At 36.8% G+C, this 16,949-nt stretch overlaps 1 protein-coding gene across 1 annotated transcript in view; it reads left to right on the top strand.

Moving 5' to 3' along the window:
- The window catches only part of AGBL4 (ATP/GTP binding protein like 4), a 1,451,937-nt gene that overhangs the window by 717,593 nt on the left and 717,395 nt on the right, over window positions 1-16,949 (top strand). Inside the window, exon 3 of the mRNA XM_025357747.1 lies at window positions 3,637-3,731. Within this exon, the coding sequence (XP_025213532.1) occupies window positions 3,637-3,731 (95 nt within the window). The remainder of the gene's footprint in view (window positions 1-3,636; window positions 3,732-16,949) is intronic.

The raw sequence follows: 16,949 nt of genomic DNA, 5'->3' as shown, positions 1-16,949 counted from the left end.
TTGATTTGCATTTTTTGATGATTAATGATGTTGATAATTTTTTCATATACCTACTGTCCATTTGTATGTCTTCTTTTGAGAAATGTCTATTCATGTCTTTTTCCCATTTTTAATTTTTTTGTTTGCTATCGAGTTGTTTGAGTTCCTTATATATTCAGTTTATTAATCCCTTGTAGGATGGATAGTCTACAGATATTTTCTCCCATTCTGGAGGTTGTCTCTTCATTTTGTTCATAGTTTTCATTGCTGTGCACAAGCTTTTTTTAGCTTGTTGTAATCCCATTAGAATAGTCCCTGCAACTAACGTGAACAATATTAAATGGGAAATGTAGTTATGATTTGACAAAAGTATTGCATATATGACAAGACAGAGAATCAAGGCCTCTCTTGAGGACTGCATGCAGGCTGTTCACGATACCTTTACCCACATTGGACCACTCTTTGGCCTATACCTGAAATGGAACTTGCACATTTTCAGTAGCACCATAAGCCCCTTGGTCAGGATGGGCTGTACTCCATTCCTCACATATGACTGCCTTGAAGGTTATACCTACTCTTAGACTAACAGTGTACTGTGGTCACTATTTGCAGAGCTCTGATAGAGCACCATATTACTGAAACAAGAAGCTCAGGTTAAAATTTTAATCTAAAGAAAGATAGACATTGTAACGTACCCAAAGATCTGGCTTTATTGATGAGAAGGGAAAGGCTCAATAAATACTGAACAACTGTTTAGATCTAGATACAATATGCCAGGTGATTTACTTATATAATCTTATAGATTCTTAAAACAACTGTGGTAGGATACTGTCACCATCTCGATCTTGGATGTAAACAATCAATGTCCAAAAAAAAAAAAAAAAAAAAGAAGAATTACCTTTCCTAAACTCACAGAACGTGAAACTGGGATTCAATCCCAAGTGTATCTGGCTAAAAAGTCTGTAATCTTATTCTTCTGAGGCAACAGACTTGGTTTAAATACTAGCTCTGCTACTTATTAGTTATATGGTTTTAGTTTGCTTAATCACATTACCACTCCCTCATCTGTAAATAAGTGGTGACAAATAGTTCCTGTCTCAAAAAGTTCATTATCCTCAAAACAAATGAGATAATGCATCAAATATCACTCTATAGGGTGGGGCCCAAGCATCTGTCATTTTAAAACCTATACGAGTGATTCTAATTTACAACTAGGTTATTCTAATATATAAAACATTGTTCTAATGTGAATGAAGTGCTTAACTCAGATTATGGTACATAGTGTGTGCTCAGAAATTGTTATTATTATTGTTGTGGTTACCATTATCTTATGGATGCCACGTCTTCTTATTCATTTTGAGTAAAAACTAATGATTAAGTATAAAATATGGAAATTCAGTGTTTCCTGTACTGTCTGCTTTCATATACTTTTGAATCTCTCTACCACAAGCGATGTTGCTAAATGGCTGGAAAACATAAAAAATACTTGAACAGGGAATGGTAAGAAATGATATTACTGTTTCCATGTAATATTATAGACAAGGTATGATCTTTATGGTCAAAACACCTAAGATTTAAGTCCTAGCTCTACCAATAGGTTGGGAATTTTTGGAGGACAAGCCACTTTGTTTAAGTGTCAATTTCCTCACATCTAAAACTGGGCTAAAATAAACAACTTTTATTTATAAATGGATTAAGAAAATAATATAGCATATTTAAAATACCTGGGAAATTTCCTGGGCACACAGTAATGATCAGTGTATGTTTCACTTTCTCATTTCTTTATTCCAGCTTCACATGTTTACATCATTGCTTTATTAGCTTTCTCTCTGTATTTATCAATAATCTAGATCCTGAAAGTGCAGTATGGCTTCCAGGTTCACTGGAAATGGATCTGATAACCGGAATCTCAGAAAAAAGAAGTGGGGGGGGAGGGATTATGCCCTCTGAGGTTCAAAGGCCATTTGTCCCCTTAATATTGATTTTAAATCAGATACTAGCCAAGACCCTGAGTGAAGTAATAGAATTGACAAAAGGCAGGTCTAGGTTATTAATAATGGAACAGCCTTGGACATTCTCGATGACTTAATTTAATGATAGAAGAGAGGCCTGAAACCAAAATGCCTAGAGATGGGGTAAATGGCTGGGTCTCTGGGAGAAAGGAAAACACAAGTTATCCCTCAAAGCTTATTTCATGGGACAAAGCATTTTATTATAGTCCTAAACATGAGGTCAGAGGAAATAGTTTTGATTTTCTCTTTTTTAACAAAACAAAATTTTAAAGACTTGAATAATTACCATTAAATTTATTTTTTGCCCCTGGAAAATAGACTTGTTTAGGTTTATGGAATTTTGGAATCTTAGTGATTAACTCAAGAGTAAAAATCATAGACATCTTATCAGTTTATCCCCTGAATTCAAATATCAATTCTGTCATCTACTAGTATGAATTCAATCAAGTTAGGTAACCTCTCTGAGCCATAGTTTCTACATTTATTAAATGAAGATGTTCATATTTATTTTTTATGGTTATAGGAGAATATTTCCAATGTTTAAAAAAGTATATAAAATTACTGTCACTTGATACTATATAATACCTCACACAATAAATATTTGTTGAATAAAATGATACATGAATTTTTATGTTTTTGGTTTTTTCACTGTCCCTGGATAGAAAGGCTAACCTGTGGTAACTTCTTGAAATCTTTTCTTCTCTCGAGGTATTCTGGCTGCTCTACCTGTAGCTCTCATCATCTCTCCTTTGGACTATTTCAGTGGTTTCAAGTGTCTTTTTATCACATTTCTCTTCTCTTTCACAATCTTCCCTCCCCTCTTACCACAAAGTTGTTTGCTAAAACAAAGATCCAATCTTTTAAAATTATACTATCCTCTTGGAAAGGCATCTAGAATGTCATAATCACTCATTTTAAAGATAAGACCCAGAGATGGGGAGAGATTTACCCAAGTACCTATGGCGCTATAAACGTATACTAAGATTAGAGTTGAGCCTAGTACCCCGACCCCTAGAAGAAAATAACAAAGAGGGTACAGAAGAGGATATATATCCTCCAGTTCTAGTCAAAGGGGTTTCAAGTAGTTGTAGAATTTTTTAATTGCAATTTTGTTCTTAGTTACTATTTTTAGTGTTTTTGAACTTTAAATGTACTACTCTTACCCCGATGATAATATGATTTATTTCTATGTAAATTCTAGGTCAGTCAAGAGAAAGGGTACAGTTAATAGTAACTAAAACTTATATGACATTCATTATGTACCAAGTATGGTTCCAAATACTGTACATATATTAATTTAATTCTCATCAGAGTCCTATGAAGTAGGTACTGTTGTTATTCCCATTTTTCAGATCAGGATACTGAAACAGATGTTTAGTAGCTTGGCAAGGCCACACAACTCAAAAGCAGTAGAGTTGGTACTAAAATTCAAGTTTCCAGGTTCCAGAGCTAATGCATAATTACTATGCTCAGCTGGCACAAACACATTACATTCTCATGAGCACTGTGTATTCTCACTATACAGTTGGCTGCTAGTCCATATGGCTGCCTTTAACCCTGTTTCTTCTTTCCTGTCTTAATTATCAGGAAGTTGCAATTTGTATTGCATAGTCTTAAGATGAACTTCTCCCTCTTTCTTTTTCAGAGGGTCATTTTCAACATTGTTAACTTCAGTAAAACCAAGAGTCTCTATAGAGATGGGATGGCCCCTATGGTGAAATCTACCAGCAGACCAAAATGGTAAGTGATCTACAGAATGAGACTCCTTCCTGGTTAGAAAATTGGTCCCAGACCCCATACGTATACGCACCTACTAATGGACCCCCCAAAAAATAAAAATAATTCTTTTAAAAAAGAAAATTTTACCCAGAGCTCAAGTTTATCTGCTGTACAGCGGGGGATCAGACTTACTGTCACTGAGAAGAATGAGGATGGGTTTCTGTATGGCCATTCTTTGGGTACTGTTCTTGAGAATGTTGGAAATATGGTCCTATGCTTGGAATGATCAGCATTCAACTATGAGAAAAGACAGACAGTTATTTGGTAAGCTTCCTGTCCTGTTTGGCTTTTATCTTGGTATCTTTGGAAACATAAATAAAGTTGGTTCTTTTCTTTTCCTAGCCTAAGCATAGATTATGTATAATAACCTAGGAGGACATTAGGAACTACAGTTCAGTAGCTTTCTCTTGCTTTGCATGGTTTTTGTGTTTTGTGTGTGTGTATTTTAAAGTTCTATTTGTACCATTGCTATAGTGAGGAGGAGGGGAGTTGGATAGGATTGGTTAATAATTGTAATAATAATAGTAATAATATTAATAATACTAGTAATGATAACTACCCCACTTACTACAAAGCCATCTGGGTCAGATGCTTTATATTTGTTGTTACTATTTCCACATTTTTGCAATGGAACTTTTAAATATCCGTATATTACAGATGAAAAAATTGAGGCAAGGAAAAGTTAAGTACTTTATTAAGACCATAAAGAGTAAGAGAGTGCCTTGTGTTATTTATGTTACCCCATAATACCTTTTCAGCCAATTCATTAATTCATTTATTCATTCAACAAACATTGATTGAGTACAACAAAATGAAAGACTTCAAAGACAAAAACCTAGTATTATTAATCTATTCATCTATCACACAGTAGGTGTTAAGTGAATGCCTGTTAAAATGAACTGAATTTGTTATGAGAATTTACATGCAAAGTGCCTGGCACTTACTAAGTGCTCAACAAATGGCATCTATCATTAATAGTATTATATAAAACCCTATACAAATGCAAGGAATTGTTAATATTGTTATAGCTTTGATCTCTGTTCAAATATTAATGACTAGTGAGAAGATAGTCTCCGAATGTCTATATTTATAGAAAACTAGCAATTCATAAATATTGAATTGTGCTTTTATCTCCAAATGATACTTGGCAATTTTCTATAAATGTTGGGCTGAGAAGCTCAGGTTTATAAAGGTAGAGGCATTTGATGACAATAATAAAAACTGTTTATGAAAGGTAAAAATATCTCCTTGGGCATGATTTTTTGCTTTCCTGTGTCAAATCAACTAATCTGCTGCTCCTTCTCTCAGTCTTTCTGGGCAAGGGATAGGCCTTTGCTTTGAGTCTCTGGTTCCAACCCAAGTAGATAATACTAGAAATCATTTCTCTTTTAATAGGCATATATATAGATGATTACTTTAAACCTTGCAAGTAAAAGGACATCACTGTTGATTTGCTCATGAGGGCCTTCAAAATGACATTGTGTATCTTTTTCCGTATTCTGTGTTGGGATCTTGTACAGCAACAATAATCACCATCCATTTTTTCCAAGTGTTAAGTTCTGGAGTTCTTTTTTGTGCTTTTGAAGATGCATAAGCCTGAATTATTTCACTTTGCTTCTTTTTTCTCATGAACTGTGTTGTGTCTTCTCTGCTAGGGCTCCTGACAAGATTTTGAAATAATGGGTCCTTGCATTTGGATTATGATGCTTTAGAATTAAGTTGGTGCTCTTACGCAATATTGGCAGGCACTCAGCAGCAGCCATTGTCCAGTCATTGGACTCCTCTAATGGTCTGAACAAGCCTAAAGTTTCAGAATTGAGTTTGTTGTAGTTTATTAAGCCACTTAGGCATAAGGTACCATAACACATCACATTGTTTGTATATGTAATATCTCCTATTTTTTACCTTGCCATCCCCAGAACTTGGATACAAAGCAACTTACATTGCTTCAGAGTTTCCTGTCCTCAAGCTAGATGTTTAGATTTTTTTTTAACTTCATAGGACTTCATTGAGCACCTTCATGTGCTATGCACTGTTCTAGATATTGGGATACAGGATGAATATGCTATAAAAGATCTGTTCCAAAAGGGAATTTTATGTTTAGAATTTTTATTAACTAATCTGTGCAAATCATAATTGTTATTCTCCTTGCTACATTCTTTGAACATCCTTTCTTTCTTCCACCTTGGTGCTCTGTGTCTAGGAGTTTCTTTTATGCTTTGAGTCGGTTACCTACACCTGAACCTATCTCCCAGCAGCCATTATCATAAATATTCCCAGGGTTTGATAAGGAAGTGGCTATGGGCTTTCAGAATATTAGATTTTGTTGGCTCCAAGGAGTCTATCCTAATTTAGGAATCTCAGCAATGGCCTAACTCAAACCTGAAAAATACCTTGTAGATCTCAAATTTATAGTATCTTCTCCAGTGTCTTTCTAATTCTAGCTTTCCCAAAACCAAGGCAAACACTATAACAAAAAAAGTTTGTAATACTTTCCTTGGGTATTACCTCCTTTGATATTCCAAATAAGTCATGGAAAAATTCCTACTTCAGGATAAACACTAGAAATCTGAAATTTCCTGGATATTTTATATATATATATAAAATTTGGAATATACACATACGTATGTGTGTGTGTGTATATTTATACATACATGTATGTATGTGTGTATATATATGTGTATTTACATATATATATATATGGAAAACACCCTTTTTTCACCTTTTCAGGGTGAACAAACATTCTTCTTCACCTCTTATAGGGGGCTGTAACAGGTACCAAGGCCTTCAAGTCTTAGCATAGACTGGTAGTTAATTAGTTATAGAAAGCCAATCAACATGAGATACAACTGGCAAACCATTATATAAATGTGTGGCCACTCAAGGCTGTTCTGCCTTGAGGAGACATCTAGCAGCTGGAAGATTCAGCTTCTAGAATGAAGCTGAATTTCATTCTAGCTTCATTGGAGCTAAAGATGAAGCTCCAGTGAAGAGCTTCATCTTCACTGGAGAAGCTGGAAGATTCAGAAGTTTTCTGCCTGTTTTAGTTGACTCCTATTTTATTTACATATTAGACTTCTTAAGGATTGTGGTTAGGGCTCTGTAGCATCAGGTTTCTGATGGTCATAACTTATTAATATTTCTTAACAGTGTCCAAGACTCATAAATCATTAATATTTCTTAAGAGTGTTCATTGCTATGTGGTAGACACTGCTAGGAACTGGCATTGCGAGACAACTGGGAACTGTATCTTCACCTCTGCAGAAACTGAGGCTGGGAGTATTTATGTAACTAGTAAGTGTCAGCACCAGCTAGAAACCACATAAGTCCAAGTTTACTGTTCCTCTCATATTCCATGCATGGGGATGTTGGAAGAAGGAGACAAAAAGAAGCAAGGAGTAGCATGCTCTTGTGTGGCCTTTGGATAATCTGAAATAACTTACCGAATTGGCTTTTTCATTATAGTAGATCGAAAAGATTGGACTAGATCTTAGAGATGGCCTCCATTTAACATATTTTTATTGATCATCTACTCTGTGCTAGATCCTGTGGTGATTAATATCAGGATGATTAGGATTCTTTCTTTAAAGATTTTACTTTTTTAGAGGTTGAAATGAAACACAAAAATAGGTACAATGTAGAGAACATTGTGCTAAGAATCATTAGCACATAAAGCATGCAGTGGGATTACAGAAGATGAAAAAAATTATACTATTAATGCCGTGACGAGAAAAGGAGACATGCTAAGGAGCAGGTGATATTTCAGCTATATCTCAAGGAATGGAAAGTGAATAAAATTAAGGAAATGAGATTTCAGGTGGAAGAAAAAACATGATGAGACATACTACCTCTTTCATTAGCCCGCTTTCTCGCTGTAAAAAGTACATAATAATACTTCCTCCCAGTGTTGTTATAAGAAACAAATGTGAAATGAATGTGTAAATACTTTTTAAAGTGTGAAGCATGTTATTAAACAAATTTCCTGGTTTTTTCCTTTCTTGTAATTCACCCAAGACTGACTGTTATTTGTTCTTTTTCTCCCTCCTCTCTTTCTTCCCTCCTGCTTATCAATAAATGCTTACTGAGTGGTTAAAATGAACCAGAAACTATGCAAGGCATTAAAACATAGCAGTGACAAGAGAGATGTTTCATTGTCTCGTACCATATAGTCTACTATGCTAAACATTAAATATGTAACTCTAGTAGATAACTGTTTTAATGAGAACTTCGTAGTAACAGTTATAATTTAAATGCTACATAGCATTTAAGACTTCATATACACCAATGATAAGAGACCTTCCTTAGGAAGTATTGTCTATACTGAGAGCTGAAACAGAATGTGTTTGGAGGCCAAAAAAGTGAGAGAGGACATTTTATCTTTGATGAGAAAAGGCCAACATTACTGAAGCATTACATTCTGAGGAGAAAGTGATTGGAGAGATGATTGAGGTGAGCCTTATAAAATCAAGCTAAAGAGTAGGACTTGATTATAATGACAATGGAAATAAATTAAAAGGATTAAATGGGGGCAGGACATGATCAGATTGAAAGTTAAGAAAGATCAGTCTTGCTGAATGGGGAATATTTTGGAGAGGATGAAAAGTATTTGGGTGTTTTTGCAATATACCTTAGGCTACAGCTAATGATGGATTGGGGTGGTAACAGTAGTGATAAAACAGTGGATGGTTTTCAGGGATAATGGAAGATTGAATCAATTTAAGTTTGTGGTTGACTAGATGTGGAGAGTAAAAGAGAGGGAGGAGTCCTGGATGGTTCCCAGATTTTCTGGCATGAGCAACAGAAGGGATGATATCATTTACTGAACGTAGGGACCACAGGAGGAGAAACAGTTTAGGCAGATTTGGCTGGATAGGGGAGATGATGAGTTTAGCCTGGGAAACATTAAGCTAGAAGTGCCTGGAAAACATCCAAGCAGAGATGTCAGGTAGGCAGAACGGTATGTTGGTAAGAGACTCAAGAGAGGAATATGGAAGTACAGATTAAGGTGTCATCTGTCTACAGGTGATAACCAGAATGGTAGGAGAAGATGTGATTTCTCAGCGAGGCCATGTGAAGAGAGATTAGGATATGGCTCTGAGAAATCTCTACATTTAAAGGCTAGGTAGAGGATAAGAGACCCACAAAGGAGGATGAGAGGGACTAACCACAGAGATAGGAAAAAAAGAAAAGAAAATGTAGTGTCAGGAAGCCAAAGAGCAAGTCGTATTTAACAGGGTGGAGGGACTAATATTGCCAACTACTACCTAGGTCAAAGATAATTAAAGCATGTAGTGACATGGAGGTCTTGAGAGGCTTTGGTGAGTGCACTTTTAGTGATCTGGTGGGTGGTAGGAGTTCAAGCCAGGGCGTGTGGATGAAGGAGTGAGTTGGAGGATGGAGAATGTATGAAGAAATGGAGACAATAAATATGGACAGCTCTCTCAAACATTTGGCTACAAAATTAAATGAAAAAGATATAGGCTTATGGCATAGACAGCAAGTAAACATAATTTTAACATTCTTTGAATGAAATGCAGTGATAGAGATATATACACATAGCAATAGATTCATACTTTCTATAAGTCTTAATGTAGTAATGTTTAGCCTTGCTCCTGTCAAAATTTTAAAATTTTGAAATTAACGGTGTCTTTTCTGAAATAATGGGGGCTTTACTCTATTATTAAAAACAAAAATGTATATTTCACTTGAGAAATTATAAATTTATAAATTAATATTTTGTAAAACAAAGTCATACTTAATTTTTTCTCACAGCTAAAAAAGTCATACATTTAAAATTAAATTACACCCTCTGTTCCACACATACCTATTCTCTTTTTCTGTCTTATTTTTTACATTGCACTTATTAACATCCAACAAACTATAATGTATTATTTATTTTATTACCTGGCTCCCCCTCTATTGCAAAGTAAGCACCATAGGGGTAAGGAATTTTGTCATTTGTATACACTTCTATATTTCTGGCATCTAGAACTGTGCCTGGTACATAACAGGTATTCAATAAATATCTATTTATAAATTAATTAATTCAGTATCTTCCACTAAACCTAATGACTATTTTTAATTTTACATTTTCCTTTTTAGTTTTTTTCTTACACACATTTAACACAGAAATAACTAAATGTATATACTCATTTGTATGTTGATCTTTTCATTTGACATTGTATCAAAAAAAATTTTAATATTTTTCTCTAAGTGTTAATCACACCATGTTTGAATAATAATTATTTCTACTTTTTTAATGTATCATGATTTCCTGTATCATATTCCTATTGCTGGGTATTTAGATTTTCCATATTTTTCTAAAGTATAATAGATAATAAATACCACATAGGTTTTAGGTTTTTAAAAGTTTTTTTACAAGCAGCTTCTAAGAGATAGACTGTAAGGTTAATGTCTGTAAACTCCTGTTATACATGTTTTCCAAAAATATTGTACTAATTTAAAATGTTGCTATTGGTCTATCACTGCATCAGTTTTATTGTAATTTGGACAGCATTAAAAATTGGCATTGAAAAAAATGGTTACTTTAAGAGCTATAAAATGATCTTTGTGGTTGTTTCATTTAAATTTTGTATCTTAAGAATATTGGCATTAATGTAATGCCATAAAATCAAATTTTCAAAAATGCATATTTCTGCAATTAAGAAAAGGTAAGCCGGGCGCGGTGGCTCAAGCCTGTAATCCCAGCACTTTGGGAGGCCGAGACGGGCGGATCACGAGGTCAGGAGATCAAGACCATCCTGGCTAACACGGTGAAACCCCGTCTCTACTAAAAATACAAAAAACTAGCCGGGCGAGGTGGCGGGCGCTTGTAGTCCCAGCTACTCGGGAGGCTGAGGCAGGAGAATGGCGTAAACCCAGGAGGCGGAGCTTGCAGTGAGCTGAGATCTGGCCACTGCACTCCAGCCTGGGCGACAGAGCGAGACTCCGCCTCAAAAAAAAAAAAAAAAAAAAAAAAAAGAAAAGGTAAAATATTACGTTCTGGTTCTGGGACATGATGGAGTAGACACACTTCCTTCTATTTCTAGAGTGCAGCTAAAACTATGCACAGCATTTATGAAACAAACATAGAAAACTCTGAAAGGTGGAGAGAAGAGGGCAGACTACTTAGGTTCCTTAGGACCTAAGAAATGGTATTGTGTGAGTTCTGTGGGTTTCCTTTTTGCCACATGTATGCCAAAATAGTTGCTGGAGAAGCTGGCAACCTGGAAATGCTACAGGTACAGAAAAATAAAAGGTGTTCCCCAAAATATTTTCATACTAAATAAAGGACCAGAAAAAGGGCAGTCTAGCATGAGAGATTATTGTGAGACAGTGATCACCTACTCCAGCCAAACACAATGGGGAAAAAAAAGAAACTGCATCCACATTTCTACTTTCACCAACAAAGGGCTAGTGGGGAGCATAGACTTTTGTCTTTGCCACCGTCCCACTCCCCAATAGGTGGTGTCAGAAAAAAATAAACAGGACTTTCATTCTGCTGGGTGAATGAAATTCCCTCCTTCCTCTTCATGGTGTCAGATCACATGGGGAATGTGACTTTCCACCACCTACTTAAGGATGGGCTCAATAGCCAAGTTCAGAAGACAGAGAAGAGAATAAGCGAACTTGAATATGGAACAATAGAAGTTACCCACTGTAAACAAAAATGAAAAGAACAGTCTTAAAAGAAAAATGAACAGAGCCTCAGAGACCTATGGGATGCTAACAAAAGATTATAGCATTCATGCCATTGGAATTTCAGAAAGATAGGAGAGAGTGAGACTAAAAATATATGTTTAAAATGGATGAAATCATCCCAAATTTTGCAAAACACATAAACCTACAAATTTGAGAAACCAGGCAAACCTCAAACAGAAAATCCATGCCAAGAAATGTCATAATTAAATGTGTGAAAATTAAAGACAAAGAAAGAATCTTGAAAATGATAAGATAAAAATGATACCTTATCAATAGGAAAAAACTGAAATACAGCAGACTTCACATCAGAAACTATTGAAGCCTGAGTAAAGTGGCACAATGTTTTTCAAATGCTAAAAGAAAAGAAGGTCAACCCGGACCCTTTTATGTAGCAAAAATATCCATTAAGAATGAAGGAGAGATCAAGGCATTCTAGATAAAATAAAACTAAAGATATTTGTTGCCAGCAGACTTATTCTAAAAGAATGGATAAAGGAAGCTCTTCAAACAGAAAGAAAATTTTAAAAGAACTCTTGGTATATCAGGAAGAAGCAACAACAAAAATAATACAAATGTAGGTAAATACTATAGACCTTTTTTCTGTGTTTTCTAAATATGCCTTATATTGAAGCAAAAATTACAACATTGACATGGTTCTCAGTATATGTAGAAGAAATATTTAACACAATTACATGTGGAAAGGTAAAAGGACTTAAAATGAGGTAGGGTTTCTTCACCTCACTCAAATTGGTAAATGTCAACACCAGTAGACTGTGATAGGTTATATATATAAAATGTAATATTGAGGAAAAAAGGGATGAGTGACTCTATTAGTCTGTTTTTATGCTGCTAATAAAGACATACCTAAGACTGGGAAGAAAAAGAGATTTGATGACTTAAGAGATTTAAAGGCCTCCACATGCCTGGGGAGGCCTCACAATCATGAAGGAAGACAAAGAGGAGCAGGTCATATCTTACGTGGATGGTGGCAGGCAAAGAGAGAGTTTGTGCAGGGAAACTCCCAATTTTTTTTTTTCTTTTTCTTTCTTTTTCTTTAATACAGAGTCTCACTCTGTCACCCAGGCTGGAGTGCAGTGGCACGATCTCGGCTCACTGCAAGCTCCGCCTCCTGGGTTCATGCTATTCTCCTGTCTCAGCCTCCTGAGTAGCTGGGACTACAGGCACCCACCACCATGGCCAGCTATTTTTTTTTTTTTTTTGTATTTTTAGTAGAGACAGAGTTTCACCATGTTAGCTACGTTGGTCTTGATCTCCTGACCTTGTGATCTGCCCGCCTCAGTCTCCCAAAGTGCTGGGATTACAGGTGTGAAAAACTCCCATTTTTTAAAACCATCAGATCTCATGATTCCCTATCAGGAAAACAGCACAGGAAAGGCTCACCCCCATGATTCAATCACCTCCCCCTGGGTTTCTCCCATGGCATGTGGGAATTGTGGGAGTTACAATTCAAGAGGAGATTTGAGTGGGGACACAACCAAACTACAAAGGGGTAGCATATGGGAGATTTTTTGGTAATGGAATAATTATGTATTTTGATTGTGGTGGTGGTTACAGGTGACAAAATTACGTAAAACTATACACACATATTGTACCAATGTAAATTTCCTTGTTTGATATTGTACTATACTAATAAAAGATGCAGCCTTTGGAGAAACTTTGGGGGAACCATGGTGAAGAGCACACAAGATCTCTCTGAACAATTTTTCCAAATTCATGAGAATTTTGAATTATCTCCAAACAAAAAGCAACAAAAGAAAACCCACATTACTTCACCTAACTACCCTCTCTCCACAAAAATGTCCCAAAACCATACAAATATTTTATAGAATGTCAAAAATGCCAGAAGGATCTGAGACTTCCCAGAAATTGAATGAGGGGTAAGAAGACAAATGAAGAGGAGCCCTTTATAGCCATAGATGTAATAAAATGAAGAACTCTAGAAATCCTTAAGAATAAGCTGGGTGTGGTGGCTCACACCTATAATCCCAGCACTTTGGGAGGTCAAGGCAGGTGGATCACTTGAGGTTAGGAGTTTGTGACCAGCCTGGCCAACATGGTGAAACCCTGCTTCTAATATAAAAAAAAAAATTAGCCAGGCATGGTGGTGGGCACCTATAATCCCAGCTACTCAGGAGGCTGAGGCAGAAGAATCACTTGTACTTGGGAGGAGGAGGTTGCAGTGAGCCAATATTGTGCCACTGCACTCCAGCCTGGGTGACAGAGTGAGACTCCATTTCAATCAATAAATCAATAAATCAATAAATCCTTCAAAATGAATAATTTGACCTGAGAAAAAGAAACATGTTCAACTAGAAATAGGGTACTGTGATAGGGATAATATAGACTTGAGTTTATATTTTATCTCTGGGTCTTCTACTAACTCATGGAATGAGCCAGGAGTAAGTAATTTAACCTGTCTGAGCCACCATTTCCTCACACAGAGCACAGTGAGGTTGTCCACTCTAGATGATTTTCATACTGTGCTCTCTGGAGAGTTCTTGTACCCAGTCATTGAAAGAAGAGGTAACTGAAATAGAAGGGATAACCTCCCACTCACTCTAGTGAGAAGAAAAGGAACAATTAAAATGAATATATTAAGAAGAATATTATTTTTATTTCAATATTTCTATTATATTTCCTCCAATTACATGCTGAATAGCGTTCTTTAGTGCAACTGAAACCCCAATATAGATTTAAAAAGAGTGAATTGAGGAAGATAAAGGCAGCTCTCTTTTGCTAGGTGGAGGGTGAGTTTTCCTGACAAAAACAAAGTGGATAAGACACTAAATGTGGGGAGGATATATGTAGTTCTGAGTGAATCAACAGTGATAATGTCTCTGGAGGCTCTACCCTTTGTTAAACTTCTCTTTCCAAACTGGATAGTATAAAAAGATTCTTTATACACTGCTTCTTGAGAGGGCTTGTGGGTGTATGGTAAGGGGGAAGGGGAAGGAGAGAAGAAAGTAGCATCCTTAAAATTCTTACTAAATATAGATTTTCAGACTTTGGAAAGACCTTAATGATCACCTGACCCTAACTCTCAATAAAAAAAAAATGATAAAAGCAAGGCTCAGAGAGGAGAAATGATCTGCCTAGAGGCATAGAAGCAAGGTGGACAGAACCATGTCTGGAACTTGAGTCTCCTCTCAGACCAAAGCCATACTCCTAAGCTGAGCAGATACATGAGTAGCTTCAGTCCTGAACTGAAAGAGATATGAAGACAGACCCAGGTGTGAAGACAGGCTCTACCTGGTATCAGTATGGCTCTTGACAAGTTGCTTAATATCTCTATGCCTCAATTTTTTTGTCTATAAAAGATTATTATATCTAGCTTTTGGTGTAATCGAGTAGATTAAGTTAAATAAGGTGGGGTGAGTCACCCATTGCAGCACGACAGCTGCTTTCCCTACACACGTGCCTTTAGTTTAGACATTATCCTTCACACCAGGCATGGTTAGTTTTCCAGAGCCTCTCAGCCTCTTCCCAGCCCTGGTGTTGGCCTAGTGCTATGAGAGCCAGCCCCAGCCAGTGCCAAGTCACTTCCCAAAGCAGATCTGGTTATTCATTTGTCCTGCTCAGCATATTTGTGTCCTCATTACAGCTTAGGCAATCTTCGAAGGTCAGGACCCAAATACTGACAAGTCTTTTTTTGAATTTGATCAAGGAATGCAAATGTTTTTTTCTGATCAGAAGAATTTTACAGATGACTGATTCCCACTGACCATGTCATCTACCCTAATTTCAAGGCTATTTCTGGAACTGAACATTTGCTGAGAAATATGCCGAGAACCTGCGTGCTTCTTACCCTGCTTGCTCCCAGTTGTTTCTTTAAACAGGACCATGTGCAGGTAGTTTTTCTAGACCATGTTGGCAACCTTTCATAAATGACTTGTATTAGTTCTTTCCTTCCTTACTCTTTTTAAAAAATGTTCTTCCTTTCTAACTTCTTTTCTGTGTTTAGTAAAGAGCTAATGAAGGCAAATAGTTTTGTTAGATGTAGACATCGAATAAATCATATATCTGTGGCTTACAATCTAAAAGGAATCTATTTATAATACACCGTGGTTCATGGTATGCACAGGATGCCAGGGAAAGAAAGAGGAAGGTGCACAGCCAATTCTTCACAGGTTGTTAGGGAAAACTTATCTGAGAAATTGGCCTTTGAGTTGAGTCTTGAAGAAAGAGTTGCAATTTGTGAGTTTAGCAAGCTGGGGAAATGGATCCCTGGCAACAGGAAGGGTATTGCAAAGGCATGAGACAGCATGGTGTGTTTGGAAAATAATGAGCAATTTTGGCTGGCTGTAATACCGCGTGCTGAGAATGGAGAAGATGAGCTGAGCTTGGGTCCTGTGGTAGGTGATGAGACTGGAAATTAGGTTAGGAACATATTGCTGTATGTGAGTTCCTTCAGGAGGAGACAATTTTGCCATCTTTATACCCTCAGAGAACCAGAAACTGTAGATGCCCTGTGAATGTTGTTGAACTGAACTGAGCCACCACCATCTTTCTTCTGAATTACTTCAGTGACCTCCTAACTGACCCCTGCTTTTACCCTTGTATTCACAGTCTGTTCTCTACAGTGGAGTGATCTTTTAAAACACAAGTCATGTCATTGCACACCTCTACTCACCTCATCTCTTACAACTTTCCCTCTTGCTCACAGCAATCCAGTTTCACTGACCACTGCTGTTCCTCAAACATGCTAGACACAATCCTGCCTTATGGCCTTTGCACTGGCTGTTCCCTTTGCCTGGAAATTTTCTAACTCAGATTTTCACATAGCAATTCCCTCACCTCTTTTGACTTTACTCTTATTTCGCCTCAATGGCGTCTACCCTACTCATCCTATCGAAAATTTCAAAGCACGTTCACCTCACCATTATTGCTCCCTCTTACCCTGCTCCATTTTTCATTTGTTATAGCCTTATCATATTCAAATAAACATGTATAATTTACTTTTAAGATTTGTTGCTTATTGCCAGTCTTCTCCTGCTAAGATGTAAGTTTCACAAAGTTAGAAATCTTTTTTTTTTTTTTTTTTTTTTTTGAGATGGAGTCTTGCTCTGTCACCCAGGCTGGACTGCAGTGGCCGGATCTCAGCTCACTGCAAGCTCCGCCTCCCGGGTTCACGCCATTCTCCGGCCTCAGCCTCCCGAGTAGCTGGGACTACAGGCGCCCGCCACCTCGCCCGGCTAGTTTTTTGTATTTCTTAATAGAGACGGGGTTTCACCGTGTTAGCCAGGATGGTCTCGATCTCCTGACCTCGTGATCTGCCCGTCTCGGCCTCCCAAAGTGCTGGGATTACAGGCTTGAGCCACCGCGCCCGGCCAAAGTTAGAAATCTTTAGTTTGTGTATTGATGTATCCTAAGCACCTAGAACAGTGCCTGGCAAATAACAAGTGTTCACAAAATATTTATAGTATGACTTTAATAAATATTTACTGAATACCTTCTCTG

The sequence above is a fragment of the Theropithecus gelada genome, chromosome 1 (genome assembly GCF_003255815.1).
Source record: "Theropithecus gelada isolate Dixy chromosome 1, Tgel_1.0, whole genome shotgun sequence".
NCBI lineage: Eukaryota > Metazoa > Chordata > Mammalia > Primates > Cercopithecidae > Theropithecus > Theropithecus gelada.
The sequence above is the reverse complement of the archived record's forward strand: the minus strand, read 5'-3'. Positions and strand labels throughout refer to the sequence as shown.